This window comes from Pelophylax lessonae (genome assembly GCF_965119305.1).
Source record: "Pelophylax lessonae genome assembly, chromosome: 3".
NCBI lineage: Eukaryota > Metazoa > Chordata > Amphibia > Anura > Ranidae > Pelophylax > Pelophylax lessonae.
The window spans coordinates 563,004,908-563,027,290 of NC_138770.1; the positions used below are offsets into that span (position 1 = coordinate 563,004,908).

Genomic DNA, 22,383 nt, shown 5'->3' on the forward strand with positions numbered 1-22,383 from the left:
AGCCTTTTATTACACCCAACACAAAGAACTTTTCATAAAGACTGTCAAATAAAGCAGATGTTCACACCTAACAACTCACGGAACTTCTTTCATTTAGAGTAGTTTAAATACTGGCTCTGAGTTTATGAACATCCCCCACGGTTCGGGCCAAGCAAAAGTCAACATGGGGACAAGGTGTTTTGAAGTGGAGGGGGGGGGGGGGGAGGAGAGCCCTCCTGCCCCAAAGCACCCCCCCATGTTGAGGGCATGTGGCCTGGTATGGTACAGGAGAGGGGGGGTGGGGCATTCATGCTCGGATAAGGGTCTGGTATGCTGCGAGTGTAGATAAGGGTCTGGTATGGATTTTGGGGGGACCCCACGCTGTTTTTCTTGTTTGAATAGCCACGTGACGGCAAATGCAACCGCAAGTCAATTTAAATTTGATTTGACTGGTTTTTTGGGTTTTTTTTCTTTAGAAATGTAATTTTTGTTGCAGCATGCTCTATTCAGGCTACAAATGCGCCACTTTGAAAGTAGACAAAGGCAGATGGAAGGTAGACTAAGGGGGACTCCCCCCCCCCCCCTGTCAATATATTTAAAGGAATTTTTTATTTTTATTGTTTTATTTTTAAGCATCATTAAATCACTGCTCCCTTAAAAACAATTGTTTTTAGAAATAATGTTTTGCATCGATACATGTCCACCAGGGCAGTGCCCAGACCCTTTTTATGGCCAATTACTTACACATAAGCCTTCAAAATGGGAACTTTTATTTTCTCGTGTTCGGCTCCCATAGACTTCAATGGAGTTTGCATAATATGTCATGTCCTTGTACATACAGTGGGTACGGAAAGTATTCAGACCCCCTTAAATTTTTCACTCTTTGTTATATTGCAGCCATTTGATAAAATCATTTAAGTTCATTCTTCTTCCTCATGAATGTACACATAGCACCCCATACTGACAGAAAAACAGAATTGTTGACATTGTTGCAGATTTATTAAAAAAGAAAAACTGAAATATCACATGGTCCTAAATATTAAGACCCTTTGCTCAGTATTTAGTAGAAGCCCCCTTTTGATCTAATGCAGCCAGGAGTCTTTTTGGGAAAGATGCAACAAGTCTTTCACACCTGGATTTAGGGATCCTCTGCCATTCCTCCTTGCAGATCCTCTCCAATTCTGTCAGGTTGGATGGTAAACGTTGGTGGACAGCCATTTTTAGGTCTCTCCAGAGATGCTCAATTGGGTTTAAGTCAGGGCTCTGGCTGGGCCATTCAAGAACAGTCACTGAGTTGTTGTGAAGCCACTCCTTCGTTATTTTAGCTGTGTGCTTAGGGTCATTGTCTTGTTGGAAGGTAAACCTTCGGCCCAGTCTGAGGTCCAGAGCACTCTGGAGAAGGTTTTTGTCCAGGATATCCCTGTACTTGGCCGCATTCATCTTTCCCTCGATTGCAACCAGTCGTCCTGTCCCTGCAGCTGAAAAACACCCCCACAGCATGATGCTGCCACCACCATGCTTCACTGTTGGGACTGTATTGGACAGGTGATGAGCAGTGCCTGGTTTTCTCCACACATACCGCTTAGAATTAAGGCCAAAAAGTTCTATTTTGGTCTCATCAGACCAGAGAATCTTATTTCTCACCATCTTGGAGTCCTTCAGGTGTTTTTTAGCAAACTCCATGCGGGCTTTCATGTATCTTACACTGAGGAGAGGCTTCCGTTGGGCCACTCTGCCATAAAGCCCCGACTGGTGGAGGGCTGTAGTGATGGTTGACTTTCTACAACTTTCTCCCATCTCCTGACTGCATCTCTGGAGCTCAGCCACAGTGATCTTTGGGTTCTTCTTTACCTCTCTCACCTAGGCTCTTCTCCCCCGATAGCTCAGTTTGGCCGGACGGCCAGCTCTAGGAAGGGTTCTGGTCATCCCAAACGTCTTCCATTTGAGGATTATGGAGGCCACTGTGCTCTTAGGAACCTTAAGTGCAGCAGAAATCTTTTTGTAACCTTGGCCAGATCTGTGCCTTGCCACAATTCTGTCTCTGAGCTCTTCAGGCAGTTCCTTTGACCTCATGATTCTCATTTGCTCTGACATGCATTGTGATCTGGAAGGTCTTATATAGACAGGTGTGTGGCTTTCCTAATCAAGTCCAATCAGTATAATCAAACACAGCTGGACTCAAATGAAGGTGTAGAACCATCTCAAGGATGATCAGAAGAAATGTGAAAGCACCTGAGTTAAATATATGAGTGTCACAGCAAAGGGTCTGAATACTTAGGACCATGTGATATTTCAGTTTTTCTTTTTTAATAAATCTGCAACAATGTCAACAATTCTGTGTTTTTCTGTCAGTATGGGGTGCTATGTGTACATTCATGAGGAAGAAGAATGAACTTAAATGATTTTAGCAAATGGCTGCAATATAACAAAGAGTGAAAAATTTAAGGGGGTCTGAATACTTTCCGTACCCACTGTACATGTATGAATAAGGACATGACATTTTCTGGCTGCCTAAGTCACATGTGCTAGGGGTGCAACTAGCCCCAGCACATAACTGTAAATATCCCAGCATGTGCAGTGTTTCTGACTCCTACCACCATCACCACTTCAAATCACTGAAAGGGTAATGGTGGTTAGAGTGTTACTGTGTTCCTTTAATATCTCTCAGAAAAAGTAAACCTCTGTATACTGATTCCATTGCCTTTCATTGCCTTTCATCATCCTCTAGTTGTGTTAAATTAGTGAGGGAGGGGGCGCGGTGGCATGGGTAGGGCGCATCGTGGTACATATATACCTTAACTATAGTATATATTTTATTTGCGGCCCGAGAAAAATTTCTCTACACTCAATGTGGCCCAGAGAAGCCAAAAGGTTGGACACCCATGATTTATACAATTGATTTTGGGTGGCGTGCCACTTTAAAACAAGTTAGATTTCTGGCAGGATTAACAGACATTTTTCTGTAAGTGTTTTTTATTAAAGAGACAAAACCTTGGGGAAGTATGAATGTAATTTTTTTTCATGACATGCACTTTAAAAGAAACTGCGAAAGACTTATTACAAGATGCTCTGACACACACAAGAACGAGATACATTGAGAGGTTTCAACCAATACTCCCTACTTAACTACACCGTCATAGGCATTGCCAATAAGCTACCCACAAGTTCAGCAGAAAAGCTGTAATGACAAAAGTAAACGTACCAGTATGACAGGGCCTATAATCGGCATACTGAAACGCAAACCTAGAAGCAATTCCTTTGCACTTCATAGGATCATCTCCTGTTGCATATCGAACTTTCTATACACAGCTAACACTGCATTGGCATACCTCTGCATCATCAGCAGGGAAAAAATGAGAACCTCATAAAGGCAAGAAAGCAATGTATGGGGGCACAACTCTGACCGCCAGTGTAACAGGGCATTCTTCCCAATTACCACCAGTGTAACAGGGCATTCTTCCCAATAACCGCCAGTGTAAAAGGGCATTCTTCCCAATAACCGCCAGAGTAACAGGGCATTCTTCCCAATAACCGCCAGTGTAACAGAGCATTCTTCCCAATAACCGCCAGAGTAAAAGGGCATTCTTCCCAATAACCGCCAGAGTAACAGGGCATTCTTCCCAATAACCGCCAGTGTAACAGAGCATTCTTCCCAATAACCGCCAGAGTAAAAGGGCATTCTTCCCAATAACCGCCAGAGTAACAGGGCATTCTTCCCAATAACCGCCAGTGTAACAGGGCATTCTTCCCAATAACCGCCAGTGTAAAAGGGCATTCTTCCCAATAACCGCCAGAGTAACAGGGCATTCTTCCCAATAACCGCCAGTGTAACAGAGCATTCTTCCCAATAACCGCCAGAGTAAAAGGGCATTCTTCCCAATAACCGCCAGAGTAACAGGGCATTCTTCCCAATAACCGCCAGAGTAACAGGGCATTCTTCCCAATAACCGCCAGTGTAACAGGGCATTCTTCCCAATAACCGCCAGTGTAAGGGGACCGTCTCTTGTTGACCACAAACTTTACGTGGCCAAGATACCATGCTTTACAAATCATTTTTAGCAGGGGTTTCCCAAGACTTGAAGATTATTTTAAGAGTTAAAACTAAAGTTTTGAGAAAGGCTGCTCTAGTTAAACTTTTATTTTGGATAGAATAAGTAGATTGAAAACTTTTTTATAGTCTGCATCTGACCACCAGCGTAACAGAGCATTCTTCCCAATAACTGCCAGTGTAACAGGGCATTCTTCCCAATAACCGCCAGAGTAACAGGGCATTCTTCCCAATAACCGCCAGTGTAACAGGGCATTCTTCCCAATAACCGCCAGTGTAACAGAGCATTCTTCCCAATAACCACCAATGTAAGAGGGCATTCTTCCCAATAACCGCCAGAGTAACAGGGCATTCTTCCCAATAACCGCCAGTGTAACAGGGCATTCTTCCCAATAACCGCCAGTGTAACAGGGCATTCTTCCCAATAACCGCCAGTGTAACAGGGCATTCTTCCCAATAACCGCCAGAGTAACAGGGCATTCTTCCCAATAACCGCCAGCGTAACAGAGCATTCTTCCCAATAACCGCCAGTGTAACAGGGCATTCTTCCCAATAACCGCCAGTGTAACAGGGCATTCTTCCCAATAACCGCCAGTGTAACAGGGCATTCTTCCCAATAACCGCCAGTGTAACAGAGCATTCTTCCCAATAACCGCCAGTGTAACAGGGCATTCTTCCCAATAACCGCCAGTGTAACAGGGCATTCTTCCCAATAACCGCCAGTGTAACAGGGCATTCTTCCCAATAACCGCCAGTGTAACAGGGCATTCTTCCCAATAACCGCCAGAGTAACAGGGCATTCTTCCCAATAACCGCCAGCGTAACAGAGCATTCTTCCCAATAACCGCCAGTGTAACAGAGCATTCTTCCCAATAACCGCCAGCGTAACAGGGCATTCTTCCCAATAACCGCCAGTGTAACAGAGCATTCTTCCCAATAACCGCCAGTGTAACAGGGCATTCTTCCCAATAACCGCCAGTGTAACAGGGCATTCTTCCCAATAACCGCCAGTGTAACAGGGCATTCTTCCCAATAACCGCCAGTGTAACAGGGCATTCTTCCCAATAACCACCAGAGTAACAGAGCATTTTTTCCAATAACCACCAGAGTAACAGAGCATTTTTCCCAATATACGCCAGTGTAACAGGGCATTCTTCCAAATAACCACCAGCGTAACAAAGCATTCTTCCCAATAACCACCAGTGTAACAGGGCATTCTTCCCAATAACCGCCAGAGTAACAGTGCATTCTTCCCAATAACCACCAGCGTAACAAAGCATTCTTCCCAATAACCACCAGCGTAACAGAGCATTCTTCCCAATAGCTACCAGTGTAACAGAGCATTCTTCCCAATTACCACCAGAATAACAGGGCATTCTTCCCAATAACTGCCAGTGTAACAGGGCATTTTTCCCAATAACCGTCAGAGTAACAGGGCATTCTTCCCAATAACCGCCAGTGTAACAGAGCATTCTTCCCAATTACCACCAGTGTAACAGGGCATTCTTCCCAATAACCGCCAGTGTAACAGGGCATTCTTCCCAATAACCGCCAGTGTAACAGGGCATTCTTCCCAATAACCGCCAGTGTAAGGGGACCGTCTCTTGTTGACCACAAACTTTACGTGGCCAAGATACCATGCTTTACAAATCATTTTTAGCAGTGGTTTCCCAAGACTTGAAGATTATTTTAAGAGTTAAAACTAAAAAGTTTTGAGAAAGGCTGCTCTAGTTAAACTTTTATTTTGGATAGAATAAGTAGATTGAAAACTTTTTTATAGTCTGCATCTGACCACCAGCGTAACAGAGCATTCTTCCCAATAGCTACCAGCGTAACAGAGCATTCTTCCCAATAACTGCCAGTGTAACAGAGCATTCTTCCCAATAACCGCCAGTGTAACAGGGCATTCTTCCCAATAACCGCCAGTGTAAAAGGGCATTCTTCCCAATAACCGCCAGAGTAACAGGGCATTCTTCCCAATAACCGCCAGCGTAACAGAGCATTCTTCCCAATAACCGCCAGTGTAACAGGGCATTCTTCCCAATAACCACCAGTGTAACAGGGCATTCTTCCCAATAACCACCAGAGTAACAGAGCATTTTTTCCAATAACCACCAGAGTAACAGAGCATTTTTCCCAATATACGCCAGTGTAACAGGGCATTCTTCCCAATAACCGCCAGAGTAACAGTGCATTCTTCCCAATAACCACCAGCGTAACAAAGCATTCTTCCCAATAACCACCAGTGTAACAGGGCATTCTTCCCAATAACCGCCAGAGTAACAGTGCATTCTTCCCAATAACCACCAGCGTAACAAAGCATTCTTCCCAATAACCACCAGCGTAACAGAGCATTCTTCCCAATAGCTACCAGTGTAACAGAGCATTCTTCCCAATTACCACCAGAGTAACAGAGCATTCTTCCCAATAACTGCCAGTGTAACAGGGCATTTTTCCCAATAACCGTCAGAGTAACAGGGCATTCTTCCCAATAACCGCCAATGTAACAGGGCATTCTTCCCAATAACCGCCAGTGTAACAGGGCATTCTTCCCAATAACCGCCAGTGTAAAAGGGCATTCTTCCCAATAACCGCCAGAGTAACAGGGCATTCTTCCCAATATCCGCCAGCGTAACAGAGCATTCTTCCCAATAACCGCCAGTGTAACAGAGCATTCTTCCCAATAACCGCCAGTGTAACAGGGCATTCTTCCCAATAACCGCCAGTGTAACAGGGCATTCTTCCCAATAACCGCCAGTGTAACAGGGCATTTTTCCCAATAACCACCAGAGTAACAGAGCATTTTTCCCAATATACGCCAGTGTAACAGGGCATTCTTCCCAATAACCGCCAGAGTAACAGTGCATTCTTCCCAATAACCACCATCGTAAAAAAGCATTCTTCCCAATAACCACCAGCGTAACAGAGCATTATTCCCAATAGCTACCAGTGTAACAGAGCATTCTTCCCAATAACCGCCAGAGTAACAGGGCATTCTTCCCAATAACTGCCAGTGTAACAGGGCATTTTTCCCAATAACCGTCAGAGTAACAGGGCATTATTCCCAAACACCACCAGTGTAACAGAGCATTCTTCCCAATAACCGCCAGTGTAACAGAGCATTCTTCCCAATTACCACCAGTGTAACAGGGCATTCTTCCCAATAACCGCCAGTGTAACAGGGCATTCTTCCCAATAACCGCCAGTGTAACAGGGCATTCTTCCCAATAACCGCCAGTGTAACAGGGCATTCTTCCCAATAACCGCCAGTGTAACAGGGCATTCTTCCCAATAACCGCCAGTGTAACAGGGCATTCTTCCCAATAACCGCCAGAGTAACAGAGCATTTTTCCCAATAACCACCAGAGTAACAGAGCATTTTTCCCAATATACGCCAGTGTAACAGGGCATTCTTCCCAATAACCGCCAGAGTAACAGTGCATTCTTCCCAATAACCACCATCGTAAAAAAGCATTCTTCCCAATAACCACCAGCGTAACAGAGCATTCTTCCCAATAGCTACCAGTGTAACAGAGCATTCTTCCCAATTACCGTCAGAGTAACAGGGCATTCTTCCCAATAACTGCCAGTGTAACAGGGCATTTTTCCCAATAACCGTCAGAGTAACAGGGCATTATTCCCAAACACCACCAGTGTAACAGAGCATTCTTCCCAATAACCGCCAGTGTAACAGAGCATTCTTCCCAATTACCACCAGTGTAACAGGGCATTCTTCCCAATAACCGCCAGTGTAACAGGGCATTCTTCCCAATAACCGCCAGAGTAACAGGGCATTCTTCCCAATAACCGCCAGCGTAACAGAGCATTCTTCCCAATAACTGCCAGTGTAACAGGGCATTCTTCCCAATAACCGCCAGAGTAACAGGGCATTCTTCCCAATAACCGCCAGTGTAACAGAGCATTCTTCCCAATGACCACCAATGTAAGAGGGCATTCTTCCCAATAACCGCCAGAGTACCAGGGCATTCTTCCCAATAACCGCCAGTGTAACAGGGCATTCTTCCCAATAACCGCCAGTTTAACAGGGCATTCTTCCCAATAACCGCCAGTTTAACAGGGCATTCTTCCCAATAACCGCCAGTGTAAGGGGACCGTCTCTTGTTAACCACAAACTTTACGTGGCCAAGATACCATGCTTTACAAATCATTTTTAGCAGGGGTTTCCCAAGACTTGAAGATTATTTTAAGAGTTAAAACTAAAAAGTTTTGAGAAAGGCTGCTCTAGTTAAACTTTTATTTTGGATAGAATAAGTAGATTGAAAACTTTTTTATAGTCTGCATCTGAACACCAGAGTAACAGGGCATTTTTCCCAATAACCGTCAGAGTAACAGGGCATTCTTCCCAATAACCGCCAGAGTAACAGGGCATTCTTCCCAATAACCGCCAGTGTAACAGGGCATTCTTCCCAATAACCGCCAGTGTAACAGGGCATTCTTCCCAATAACTGCCAGTGTAACAGGGCATTTTTCCCAATAACCGTCAGAGTAACAGGGCATTATTCCCAAACACCACCAGTGTAACAGAGCATTCTTCCCAATAACCGCCAGTGTAACAGAGCATTCTTCCCAATTACCACCAGTGTAACAGGGCATTCTTCCCAATAACCGCCAGTGTAACAGGGCATTCTTCCCAATAACCGCCAGTGTAACAGGGCATTCTTCCCAATAATCGCCAGTGTAACAGGGCATTCTTCCCAATAACCGCCAGAGTAACAGGGCATTCTTCCCAATAACCGCCAGAGTAACAGGGCATTCTTCCCAATAACTGCCAGTGTAACAGGGCATTCTTCCCAATAACCGCCAGAGTAACAGGGCATTCTTCCCAATAACCACCAATGTAAGAGGGCATTCTTCCCAATAACCGCCAGAGTAACAGGGCATTCTTCCCAATAACCGCCAGAGTAACAGGGCATTCTTCCCAATAACCGCCAGTGTAACAGGGCATTCTTCCCAATAACCGCCAGTGTAACAGGGCATTCTTCCCAATAACCGCCAGTGTAAGGGGACCGTCTCTTGTTAACCACAAACTTTACGTGGCCAAGATACCATGCTTTACAAATCATTTTTAGCAGGGGTTTCCCAAGACTTGAAGATTATTTTAAGAGTTAAAACTAAAAAGTTTTGAGAAAGGCTGCTCTAGTTAAACTTTTATTTTGGATAGAATAAGTAGATTGAAAACTTTTTTATAGTCTGCATCTGACCACCAGCGTAACAGAGCATTCTTCCCAATAGCTACCAGTGTAACAGAGCATTCTTCCCAATTACCACCAGAGTAACAGGGCATTCTTCCCAATAACTGCCAGTGTAACAGGGCATTCTTCCCAATAACCGCCAGAGTAACAGGGCATTCTTCCCAATAACCGCCAGTGTAACAGGGCATTCTTCCCAATAACCGCCAGTGTAACAGGGCATTCTTCCCAATAACCGCCAGTGTAACAGGGCATTCTTCCCAATAACCGCCAGTGTAACAGGGCATTCTTCCCAATAACCGCCAGTGTAACAGGGCATTCTTCCCAATAACCGCCAGAGTAACAGGGCATTCTTCCCAATAACCGCCAGAGTAACAGGGCATTCTTCCCAATAACCGCCAGCGTAACAGAGCATTCTTCCCAATAACTGCCAGTGTAACAGGGCATTCTTCCCAATAACCGCCAGAGTAACAGGGCATTCTTCCCAATAACCGCCAGTGTAACAGAGCATTCTTCCCAATAACCACCAATGTAAGAGGGCATTCTTCCCAATAACCGCCAGAGTAACAGGGCATTCTTCCCAATAACCGCCAGTGTAACAGGGCATTCTTCCCAATAACCGCCAGTGTAACAGGGCATTCTTCCCAATAACCGCCAGTGTAACAGGGCATTCTTCCCAATAACCGCCAGAGTAACAGGGCATTCTTCCCAATAACCGCCAGCGTAACAGAGCATTCTTCCCAATAACTGCCAGTGTAACAGGGCATTCTTCCCAATAACCGCCAGAGTAACAGGGCATTCTTCCCAATAACCGCCAGTGTAACAGAGCATTCTTCCCAATAACCACCAATGTAAGAGGGCATTCTTCCCAATAACCGCCAGAGTAACAGGGCATTCTTCCCAATAACCGCCAGTGTAACAGGGCATTCTTCCCAATAACCGCCAGTGTAACAGGGCATTCTTCCCAATAACCGCCAGTGTAAGGGGACCGTCTCTTGTTGACCACAAACTTTACGTGGCCAAGATACCATGCTTTACAAATCATTTTTAGCAGGGGTTTCCCAAGACTTGAAGATTACTTTAAGAATTAAAACTAAAAAGTTTTGAGAAAGGCTGCTCTAGTTAAACTTTTATTTTGGATAGAATAAGTAGATTGAAAACTTTTTTATAGTCTGCATCTGATTGGAGAAAACTTTTCATTCACCAATTCAGAAAAGACAGAAAGTGAGAAGAAATGCATCGAAGGTATGGGGAAATGCCTCTTTAGTCCAGCCTTTCTCAACCAGGGTGCTGTGCCATCACGGCATTGCTATTTTTCCAGATTCTTGGAATCTTTTGAAGGTTTTATGTACTGCAGATGGTATATTTAAAGAATAAGTCCACCCTAACACTAAATCCCTGCATCTATAGTTCTCCATGATCTAACACTAACATATCTAGCCCTGTAAAGAAGAAATCAGTATACTTACTTTTTTTTTTTTTAAGCCTTTTCGACCCGATCCCACACTGAGCTGTCAGCGGTGGCTTCACTGTGGAGGCGAATGCAGAGGACACAGCCGACAACGGAAGCCCCATAGCAAGTCTATGGGTGACGTCACTTCCCATTCATTTAACAGTCAGAGCTTCTGCTGCTGGAGATCAGGTCGGATCGGCTTCAAAAAAATGTAAGTATACTGATTTCTTCCTTACAGGGCTAGATAGGTTAGTGTTAGATTGTGGATGTCTGTAGATGCAGGGATTTTAGTTTTAGGGTGCACTTTTTCTTTAATTCTTTGCAATTTGACATTAATGAACATTATTCGGAAATAGTTCCACAATGTTAAAAGGTATCTTTTCACAGATTGGTGAACCTCTGACCATCTTTACTTCTGAGACACTCTGACTCTTTAAGATGCTCTTTTTGTACCCAATCATGTTACTGACCTGTTGCCAATGAACCTAATAAGCTGAAAATAGTTCTTCCATCTCTTCCTTGTTAGTACTTCTTTCTTTGCCAGCTTCCTGTTGCTCTGTTCCAACTTTTTTGAGATATGTTTTTGCCATCAATTTCAGAATTTTTTTCTCTTAAAATTTTACCTTCTCCCTATTTAAACATTTTATATTTTATATTAAGAATAAAATAGGGGTTTACGAGATTTGCAAATCATTACATTTTGTTCTTTTTAGTATTACACAGCGTCCCAACTTTTTTGGGACTGGGTTTGTATGTGGGTGTAAATATATATGTATATATATATATATATATATATATATATATATATATATGTATGTATGTATGTATGCATGCAAGTCTGTGCAGCTGCTGCATCCTACATGACATGTATGGGATCCCCTGCACAGGGATGGAAGGAACACCTGTGCATGCCCTTGTGTGGCAAACACAGCCCTCACACATGTGTATGCTTTAACCCCCGGTTCACACTATAGCAATGACAGACATCGCATGTGATTCGGAGCGCATTGCTCTGAAAATCACATGTGATGTCTGCGTAATGTGAATTCAGCCATACAGATTGTATGGCTGAATTTGCATCTCATTCAGACACAACATGCACAGGTTCCTCTTTTGGGTCCGCAGCAGAATCTGATCACATGGTGGTTCACACCAATGCGATCCGATTCATGTCCGAACTGTCCGTTCGCACTGTGATATGCGAACTGATCTGGGGGTGTCGTTAACTTTGTATTGACACCCCAAGCGATTCGCATATGGCAGCGTGAACTGCCTGCGATTTTAATGTGATGCAGGAACACGCAGAGGATTCGCAGGGTGCTTTGCATATATGTGAACCGAGCCTAAGTGTGCCCAAATGAATGAGGCCTGAACTCCTGACCCCTACACTGACACTACCCTACAAAATCAAAACTGCTTTTCTAAGGTGGCGGGACTGCTTTTTTAGAGAGGGGTGCCTCGAGACTGAAAAAAGATTGAGAAAGGGCTCTTTCACACGGTCCGCCTCCGTAGGCGGATCCGTGCTGCTCAGCGGGGATCGATCCGAGATCCCTGCTGAGCCGGCGGATGACAGGGAGGTGTCACAGCCCCCGCTGCTCTCTATGGGGGATCGGATGAGAGCGGACCGCCTGTCTGCTCTCATCCGATCCGATCCGATACCTGAACGGATGGAAAAATAGGGTTTCCATCCGTCCAGATTTCACAGACAGGATCGGATACGGATGGCAGCGGGTGTCAGCGGAGGTGTCTCCGCTGACATCCGCTGCCCCATAGAGCTGCATGGAGGATCCGATTAGATCCGCCTAAAAAACTGACAGGCGGATCTGATCGGACCGCCCGTGTGAAAGAGCCCAAACACTGCTTTAGACAGCTGTCACTGTAACAGATATTGTCCCTCTGATAGAGGTCATCAGGACAAATAGAAAGGATAAAACTTACCAAAGGGGACAAAGACAGCAATAAAAGCCTAACAGAGCTTCTTACCCTTCCCTACTCAATCCCCCCAAAAAATATCTATATTTTATTTTTAAATAAAAAAAAAATCTTTTGGCTATAGATACATTCAATTCAGACACAAGTCAGTGACACCATTAATGGACTGTGCTGACGGTTTGTAAAATGTGCTTTCCACGGTGAATGTGTGGCCTCCAGAAATAAGAACGCAGAGAGTGTGGAAAGTTACCAAACAACTAATATCCCTGGATAGAACCAGATTGAAATAAAAGGGCAGGTTTAGTTTTTGGAAGTTTAGCACACTGAAGGCTGTTTGGATCACTTTCACAGATTCAGCAGAGGTATAAAAGCCACAACTGCACACAAAAGCAAATCATTCATAAAAATACATACAACAAACGTATCACATTTCTGCATTTGATCAGAAGTCCCCAACCTTGCTGAGACTGTCAGCCAAGGTCAGATTTAGCAAGATTAAATGAACCGCAATATATATGACAAATCAGCACCAGAAAATCTCTGTCTATTCGTTAATTATTTTAACAACAAACTCAATTAGGCACAATAAAAACTTGGCTTCAAAATTATGGCACTATGAAACAGGTATTCAAACATACAAATACTGGGCACCTACTGTACCAAGCACCAGCAGTGGGACCCGAGGGCCACATGTTCCTCATAGCCTCTGACTGAGGACAATGACAGAGGTCTGTGCACACAGGTAAGCTGTACAGACACAACATTGTGTACATAGCACCTGTGCTTGTTTACATATCAACAAAGGACCCCATTTATCTCCATGGTTAGTGGATCTAAAGCTAAATCAGGGATTTTAGCAGTCTGTGTCACCTCTGGACACAGTTACCCTCTCTTATTTAACCTTTAAAAAGCCCCTTTCACATGGGCGTTCTTCTGTCAGTTTGTTTAGGACTTGTGATTACATGATTTAAAACTTCCTACAGTGTATTTCTATGGAGGAGCTGGATGTAAGAAGGCGAGCGGCTGCCTAGTGCCTCGTTTCCACTGAGCGGATCGGTTCGGTTTTGAGTGTTTCCATTATGAAATTTTCCCATACAACCGAACCAAACTGCACCATTCCTGGTCCTCCTTCAGATGTAGGGCCATAGGAAATGGTACGGTACAGTTAGGGCGGAGCTACTGGCGTCACACGATGCATTCCACTGATTGGCGGACAGGAAAACCTCAATGCTCATGTCAAAAGGTATTTGGTGTAAACCCCACATGGCCCCTGGCAGTCCGACTTGCAGTGGAAACGCTCACCTGAATAGGTCGGACTATTCTAACGCTTCCAAGAACTGTACCGACCCGAACCATTCCGCTCAGTGGAAATGAGGCATAGGTGTGCCCACACCCGGGTCCATTCAAACTTATCAAACCAAGAGGAGAAAAAAGTTTGAATCCAGTGCCCCTGGATAGGAGAGGAGATAGGAGGTCCCATGTCTGCTTATACCTTGTCACCTATAGGGATTACATGGATCTCTTCTCCCTCCATTAAAGCGGAGTTCCGGCCAGAAAATCATGCCTTTACATTTTATGGCATCCGCTTCCTTATCCTTCCATGGGCCAGAATTGAATATTCCCGGCGTTTTTTTTTTTTTTGTACTTACCTTTTTACAGAGGATAATATACTCACCTTTACATCCACTTCCTCCTTCCTCGGCTGCGGCCCGCGCCGTCACTTCCTGTCCCGTAATGCGTCCTGGGAGCTCTTACTCGTCGCTCCCAGGATGCAATTGGCAGTGACATAGGCGGCCGGCCACTCCTCTCATCGCGTTATTTGCAAACAGGAAATAACGCGATGATAGGCATCCCTATACTATGCCGAGTGCATAGTACTGGGCATGCGCGAGATTTCGCGCTGGATTCATCGGCCTCCGCCCACTACAACCAGGAAGCAGGGCAGACATTTCCCCACAGCGGACTCGGCAAACCAGCACAGAGATGGCTGCGCTCTGCAGAAATTTTATAAAGTAAGATTTTATGCTTGGAAAACTATTATTACACTGTATAAAACAGGATTAGCGGATATATAGAGGTTGGAGGGTCACTGTCTGGGGGACATAAAAAAAAAAAAAAAAAAAAAGATTCTGTGGTCGGAACTCCGCTTTAAGTAAAAATCAGACTGGACACAGATGTCAGATATGGAACATCCACTTCCATTCTAATCTGACTCAGCAGGGGGTCAGTCTAAAATGCCATGCTAAAACAGGACAGAGGGCACCCATGCAAAAGAGACCAAAGTCCAGAGCGGTCATCAGAGCATGACTAGAGGAGAAAACACTGAATGAGAACACCAATGCTGGTGAGAAACTGTCTAATAGAGGATTTCATTGACTTTGAAGAGGTTTCCTCCCACTTCTTGAGGTGTCTACAGGACAAGAGGTGAAAGAAATCTCCATAAATGGGAAACTGCCAGGAATTTTACCATCCCCTATTCCGTCCAGCATACATTTCTTTAAATACATTTTAACGCAGGCTGAAGTATTGATATGCATCAAGACCATTACTACGGTAGCACAAAGGTGCACAGCTATTCCCACTGACAAACACAGGGGTGGAAGTGACTTCTTCTGCCATTACACATACACAAACCGAGCCATCGCACACATTGGAGCTGTGGGCATTTTACTACCCTGATACAGACAAACCTTGATGACCCTTATATATGTATGGGTCTCCATAGACAGTCACAGACAGGGTTGATGACCCTTCTATATGGGTCTCCATAGACAGTCACAGACAGGGTTGATGACCCTTATATATGGGTCTCCATAGACAGCCAGAGACAGGGTTGATGACCCTTCTATATGTATGGGTCTCCATAGACAGTCACAGACAGGGTTGATGACCCTTATATATGGGTCTCCATAGACAGTCACAGACAGGGTTGATGACCCTTATATATGGGTCTCCATAGACAGCCACAGACAGGGTTGATGACCCTTATATATGGGTCTCCATAGACAGTCACAGACAGGGTTGATGACCCTTCTATATGTATGGGTCTCCATAGACAGTCACAGACAGGGTTGATGACCCTTATATATGGGTCTCCATAGACAGCCACAGACAGGGTTAATGACCCTTATATATGGGTCTCCATAGACAGTCACAGACAGGGTTGATGACCCTTCTATATGTATGGGTCTCCATAGACAGTCACAGACAGGGTTGATGACCCTTATATATGGGTCTCCATAGACAGTCACAGACAGGGTTGATGACCCTTCTATATGTATGGGTCTCCATAGACAGTCACAGACAGGGTTGATGACCCTTCTATATGTATGGGTCTCCATAGACAGTCACAGACAGGGTTGATGACCCTTCTATATGTATGGGTCTCCATAGACAGTCACAGACAGGGTTGATGACCCTTATATATGGGTCTCCATAGACAGTCACAGACAGGGTTGATGACCCTTATATATGGGTCTCCATAGACAGCCACAGACAGGGTTGATGACCCTTATATATGGGTCTCCATAGACAGTCACAGACAGGGTTGATGACCCTTATATATGGGTCTCCATAGACAGTCACAGACAGGGTTGATGACCCTTATATATATATATATATATATGGGTCTCCATAGACAGTCACAGACAGGGTTGATGACCCTTATATATGGGTCTCCATAGACAGTCACAGACAGGGTTGATGTCCCTTCTATATGTATGGGTCTCCATAGACAGTCACAGACAGGGTTGATGACCCTTCTATATGGGTCTCCATAGACAGCCACAGACAGGGTTGATGACCCTTCTATATGGGTCTCCATAGACAGTCACAGACAGGGTTGATGACCCTTATATATGGGTCTCCATAGACAGTCACAGACAGGGTTGATGACCCTTATATATGGGTCTCCATAGACAGCCACAGACAGGGTTGATGACCCTTATATATGGGTCTCCATAGACAGCCACAGACAGGGTTGATGACCCTTCTATATGGGTCTCCATAGACAGCCACAGACAGGGTTGATGACCCTTATATATGTATGGGTCTCCATAGACAGTCACAGACAGGGTTGATGACCCTTATATATGGGTCTCCATAGACAGCCACAGACAGGGTTGATGACCCTTCTATATGGGTCTCCATAGACAGCCACAGACAGGGTTGATGACCCTTATATATGTATGGGTCTCCATAGACAGCCACAGACAGGGTTGATGACCCTTATATATGGGTCTCCATAGACAGCCACAACCAGGGTATGACTGACCCCAGCATCCAATGATGGTAAGATTAGGGAATAATCCTATATTTATGGGTATTCTGTGGCCATCCCTCTCCACCAATCTCAGGAGAATGAAGACAAAATGGATTTTTACAACACTTCTCCCGAGACAAAAGAGTCTGTTAAAGCGGCCGTATCCTCAGCCCTTCTTTCTCTAAATTCCAATTCTAAGTGTGTAATATTGTATTATAAATGACTTAGACCGTGAAGTATGTCATATAACGGTAGCGGACTACTTTTTTTTGTTCCTTTATGCAGCGTTTTTTCTACATCTTTAGCCCCGCCGTTCATACTGTGCTCTTCTTGTCATTTGTGGGCACTATTTCCGCCAGCTTTCAGCTTTCCTTGACAAAATCCCACGCATGCGCACTAGCCGCCGTAACCAAGCCTAGTTTTGGTTCACGGTTACCAAGTAAACAGTTGGACAGCCAATAGGAGACAATAACGTAGCGAATCACATGGGGTAGTGGAGAAATTTGTGAATGGGGAAGGAGTCTCGCGTGAGCGGGGGGGGGGGGGGGGCTGACGTCAAACAAAGGAAATGAAGCACCCCCGGCATAGACCCTGCATTTTCCCAGCAGCATAAGCTTGCTGGAAAATCGGGGTTACCTGCGTATGACGTATTCTAAAATAAAAACAGCGATATCTCAGGAAGGAATGAGGTGAGAGAGGAAAGAAAAATGTACATAAATAATACGCACTGCTAAAATTCAACTAATGGAAAGTAATGTGAATGAGTATACGACCGCTTTAATGAGATATAAAACGCATGTCAAATCTTAGGGGTCACTCACACCATATCAGAGCACACATACAGAATCTCACAAAACTGAGTACACCCCTCACATTTTTGTAAATATTTTATTATATCTTTCCATGTGACAACACTGAAGAAATGACGCTTTGCTACAATGTAAAGTAGTGAGTGTACAGCTTGTATAACAGTGTAAATTTGCTGTCCCCTCAAAATAATTCAACACACAGCCATTAATGTCTAAACCGCTGGCAACAAAAGTGAGTACACCCCTAAGTGACAATGGGGCCCAATTAGCCATTTTCCCTCCCCAGTGTCATGTGACTCGTTAGTGTTACAAGGTCTCAGGTGTATATGGGGAGCGGGTGTGTTAAATTTGGTGTTATCACTCTCACTCTCATACTGGTCACTGGAAGTTCAACATGTCACCTCATGGCAAAGAACTCTGAGGATCTAAAAAAAAGAAAAGAATTGTTGCTCTACATAAAGATGGCCTAGGCTATAGGAAGATTGCCAAGACCCTGAAACTGAGCTGCAGCATGGTGGCCAAGACCATACAGCCGTTTAACAGGACAGGTTCCACTCAGAACAGGCCTCACCAAGGTCAACCAAAGAAGTTGGGTACACGTGCTCAGCATCATATCCAGAGGTACAGAGTAGAGTACATTTCCAGTACAGTACAAAGCAAAGTACATCTCCAGTACAGTACAGTCCGAGGATAGTACCTACCCAGCACAGTACAGCACAGAGTAAAGTACATCTCCAGCACAGAAAGAGTATAGTACCTACATAACACAGTACAGAGTACATCTCCAGCACAGTACAGAAAGAGTATAGTACCTACACAACACAGTACAGAGTACATCTCCAGCACAGTACAGAAAGAGTATAGTACCTACACAACACAGTACAGAGTACATCTCCAGCACAGTAAAAAGAGTAGAACACCTACCCAGCACAGTACAGAGTAAAGTACATCTCCAACACAGCACAGTGTACCTACCCAGCATAATCCAGAGTACCTACCCAGCTCAGTACAGAGTAGAGTACATCTCCAGCACAGTACAGAGCAGAGTACCTACCCAGCACAGTACAGTCCGACTATAGTACCTGCACAGTACAGATGAGGAGTACATCTCCAACACAGTACAGATTAGAGTAGAGTACATCTCCAGCACTGTACAGAGTAGAGTACATCTCCAGCACTGTACAGAGTATCTATCCAGCACAGCACAGTACAGAGTAGAGTACATCTCCAGCACAGCACAGTACAGAGTAGAGTACATCTCCAGCACAGTACAGAGTAGAGTACATCTCCAGCACAGTACAGAGTAAAGTACATCTCCAGCACAGTACAGAGTAAAGTACATCTCCAGCACAGTACAGAGTAAAGTACATCTCCAGCACAGTACAGAGTAGAGTACATCTCCAGCACAGTACAGAGTAGAGTACATCTCCAGCACAGTACAGAGTAGAGTACATCTCCAGCACAGTACAGAGTAGAGTACATCTCCAGCACAGTACAGAGTAGAGTACATCTCCAGCACAGTACAGAGTAGGGTACATCTCCAGCACAGTACAGAGTACATCTCCAGCACAGTACAGAGTAGAGTACATCTCCAGCACAGTACAGAGTAGAGTACATCTCCAGCACAGTACAGAGTAGAGTACATCTCCAGCACAGTACAGAGTATCTATCCAGCACAGTACAGAGTATCTATCCAGCACAGTACAGAGTATCTATCCAGCACAGTACAGAGTATCTATCCAGCACAGTACAGAGTAGAGCACATCTCCAGCACAGTACAGAGTATAGTACATCTCCAGCACAGTACAGAGTAGAGTACATCTCCAGCACAGTACAGAGTAGAGTAAATGTCCAGCACAGTACAGAGTAGAGTACATCTCCAGCACAGTACAGAGTAGAGTACATCTCCAGCACAGTACAGAGTACATCTCCAGCACAGTACAGAGTAGAGTACATCTTCAGCACAGTACAGCGTATCTATCCAGCACAGTACAGAGTATCTATCCAGCACAGTACAGAGTATCTATCCAGCACAGTACAGAGTATCTATCCAGCACAGTACAGAGTATCTATCCAGCACAGTACAGAGTAGAGCACATCTCCAGCACAGTACAGAGTAGAGTACATCTCCAGCACAGTACAGAGTAGAGTACATCTCCAGCACAGTACAGAGTAGAGCACATCTCCAGCACAGTACAGAGTAGAGCACATCTCCAGCACAGTACAGAGTAGAGTACATCTCCAGCACAGTACAGAGTAGAGTACATCTCCAGCACAGTACAGAGTAGAGTACATCTCCAGCACAGTACAGAGTAGAGTACATCTCCAGCACAGTACAGAGTACATCTCCAGCACTGTACAGAGTATCTATCCAGCACAGTACAGACCGAGTAGAGTACATCTCCAGCACAGAGTAGAGCACAATCTCCAGCACAGCACAGAATAGAGTACATCTCCAGCACACTACAGTATATCACAGTACATAGTACAGAGTATAGTACCTACCCAGCACACTACAGAGTACAGACAGAGTATAGTACCTATTCAGCACAGCACAGTACAGTACAGAGTACAGACAAAGTAGAGTACCTACTCAGCACAGTACAGAGTATAGTACCTACCCAGCACAGTACAGTACAGTACGGAGTACAGACAGAGTATATAGTACCTACCCAGCACAGTACAGAGTACAGTACCTACCCAGCACAGTACAGTGTACAGAGTATAGTACAGCACAGAGTACAGACAGCGTATAGTACCTACCCAGCATAGTACAGTACAGAGTAGAGTACCTATCCAGCACAGTACAAAGTACAGTACAGAGTATAGTACCTACCCAGCACAGTACAGAGTACAGTACCTACCCAGCACAGTACAGAGTACAGTACAGAGTATAGTACCTACCCAGCACAGTACAGAGTATAGTACCTACCCAGCACAGTACAGAGTACAGACAGAGTATAGTACCTACCCAGCACAGTACAGTACAGAGTATAGTACGTACCCAGCACAGTACAGAGTATAGTACCTACCCAGCACAGCACAGTAGTGAGTATAGTATCTACCCAGCACAGTACAGAGTATAGTATGTACCCAGCACAGTACAGAGTATAGTACCTATCCAGCACAGTACAGAGTATAGCACAGAGTACAGTACAGAGTATAGTACGTACCCAGCACAGTACAGAGTATAGTACATAGCACAGTACAGAGTATAGCACATACCCAGCACAGTACAGAGTATAGCACAGAGTACAGTACAGAGTATAGTACGTACCCAGCACAGTACAGAGTACAGACAGAGTATAGTACCTACCCAGCACAGTACAGACAGAGTATAGTACCTACCCAGCACAGTACAGACAGAGTATAGTACCTACCCAGCACAGTACATAGTATAGTACAGAGCACAGTACAGAACAGAGTATAGTACCTACCCAGCACAGTACAGACAGAGTATAGTACCTACCCAGCACAGTACAGACAGAGTATAGTACCTACCCAGCACAGTACATAGTATAGTACAGAGCACAGTACAGAACAGAGTATAGTACCTATCCAGCACAGTACAGTACATAGTATAGTACAGAGCACAGTACAGACAGAGTATAGTACCTACCCAGCACAGTACAGACAGAGTATAGTACCTACCCAGCACAGTACAGACAGAGTATAGTACCTACCCAGCACAGTACATAGTATAGTACAGAGCACAGTACAGAACAGAGTATAGTACCTATCCAGCACAGTACAGAACAGAGTATAGTACCTATCCAGCACAGTACAGTACATAGTATAGTACAGAGCACAGTACAGAACAGAGTATAGTACCTATCCAGCACAGTACAGAACAGAGTATAGTACGTACCCAGCACAGCTCGGAGGTGTTTGAGGCGGGTAGGGACGTCCTTCTTTGGGTCCAGAACTTTCTGTGTAGATTTCTTGAGGTCTCCATGACTTCTTCGGGAAAACATCCCGCTCAGGGCCGAGGCTCAGCGGTGTATGTGGACGGTGTGTGCAGGGTGATATCTCCAGGCTCCCTCACTAACAGCACAGCATGTCCCCCAGCCACACACAATGATGGCTCCTGAGAGGACAGGGAGAACACTCAGTGCCTTTGTTGTGTCTCTCTGTCACTGTGGTGCGGTGTAGAGCCCCCTGCTCCAGCCTTCCTTTCCCGGCTGTCTGCCCTCTCTCCCTCTCTTCCTCCCCGGGGTGTGTAAACACGGAACTGACCAGCAATAACGTCACACCATAGCGGGGAGGGGAAGGAGCCCTATGCGGAAGGCCGTCTTCGGCCGTGCGTTCCAAACCTCACTCCACACTGCCCCTCAGAAACCGTGCTGCTGAATGGAGGCCTGCAACGCAAGGCTGAGAGGTCGCGGATTGGGTGGCTGTCAGGAAGAGGCGGTGACAAGTTTGAGCTGCTGTCAGTGTCAGAATGACCCTACAGACGGCGATCTGCTTCTTGCACCTGCTGTAGGTTCGTCACTCGCTTCTCATTCACATAATGAACTGCGGGACAAACGCCGATAGAAGTTCATATATAAAACGGCGGCGTTATGTGCCTAACATGTGTATTTCTGTCCATTCACATATACACAATCCTGCCACACAGCTAGCCTGATGAGCTGACTTGTCTCCGCTTCAGCTAACGCTTTCACTGCCAGAGCTGTTTTTGTATGCACACG

At 45.0% G+C, this 22,383-nt stretch overlaps 1 protein-coding gene across 2 annotated transcripts in view; it reads right to left on the reverse strand.

Annotated features, from left to right (window-relative positions):
* RALGAPA2 (Ral GTPase activating protein catalytic subunit alpha 2) overlaps nt 1–21,989 on the reverse strand; it is a 685,399-nt gene extending 663,410 nt beyond the window's left edge. Inside the window, exon 1 of one of the 2 annotated variants that reach the window (XM_082251348.1) lies at nt 21,561–21,989. In XM_082251348.1, the coding sequence (XP_082107474.1) occupies nt 21,561–21,666 (106 nt within the window). In that variant the 5' untranslated portion in view covers nt 21,667–21,989. The remainder of the gene's footprint in view (nt 1–21,560) is intronic. The other variant, XM_082251349.1, reaches the window with a different exon arrangement.
* Between the last annotated feature and the right edge of the window lie 394 nt (nt 21,990–22,383).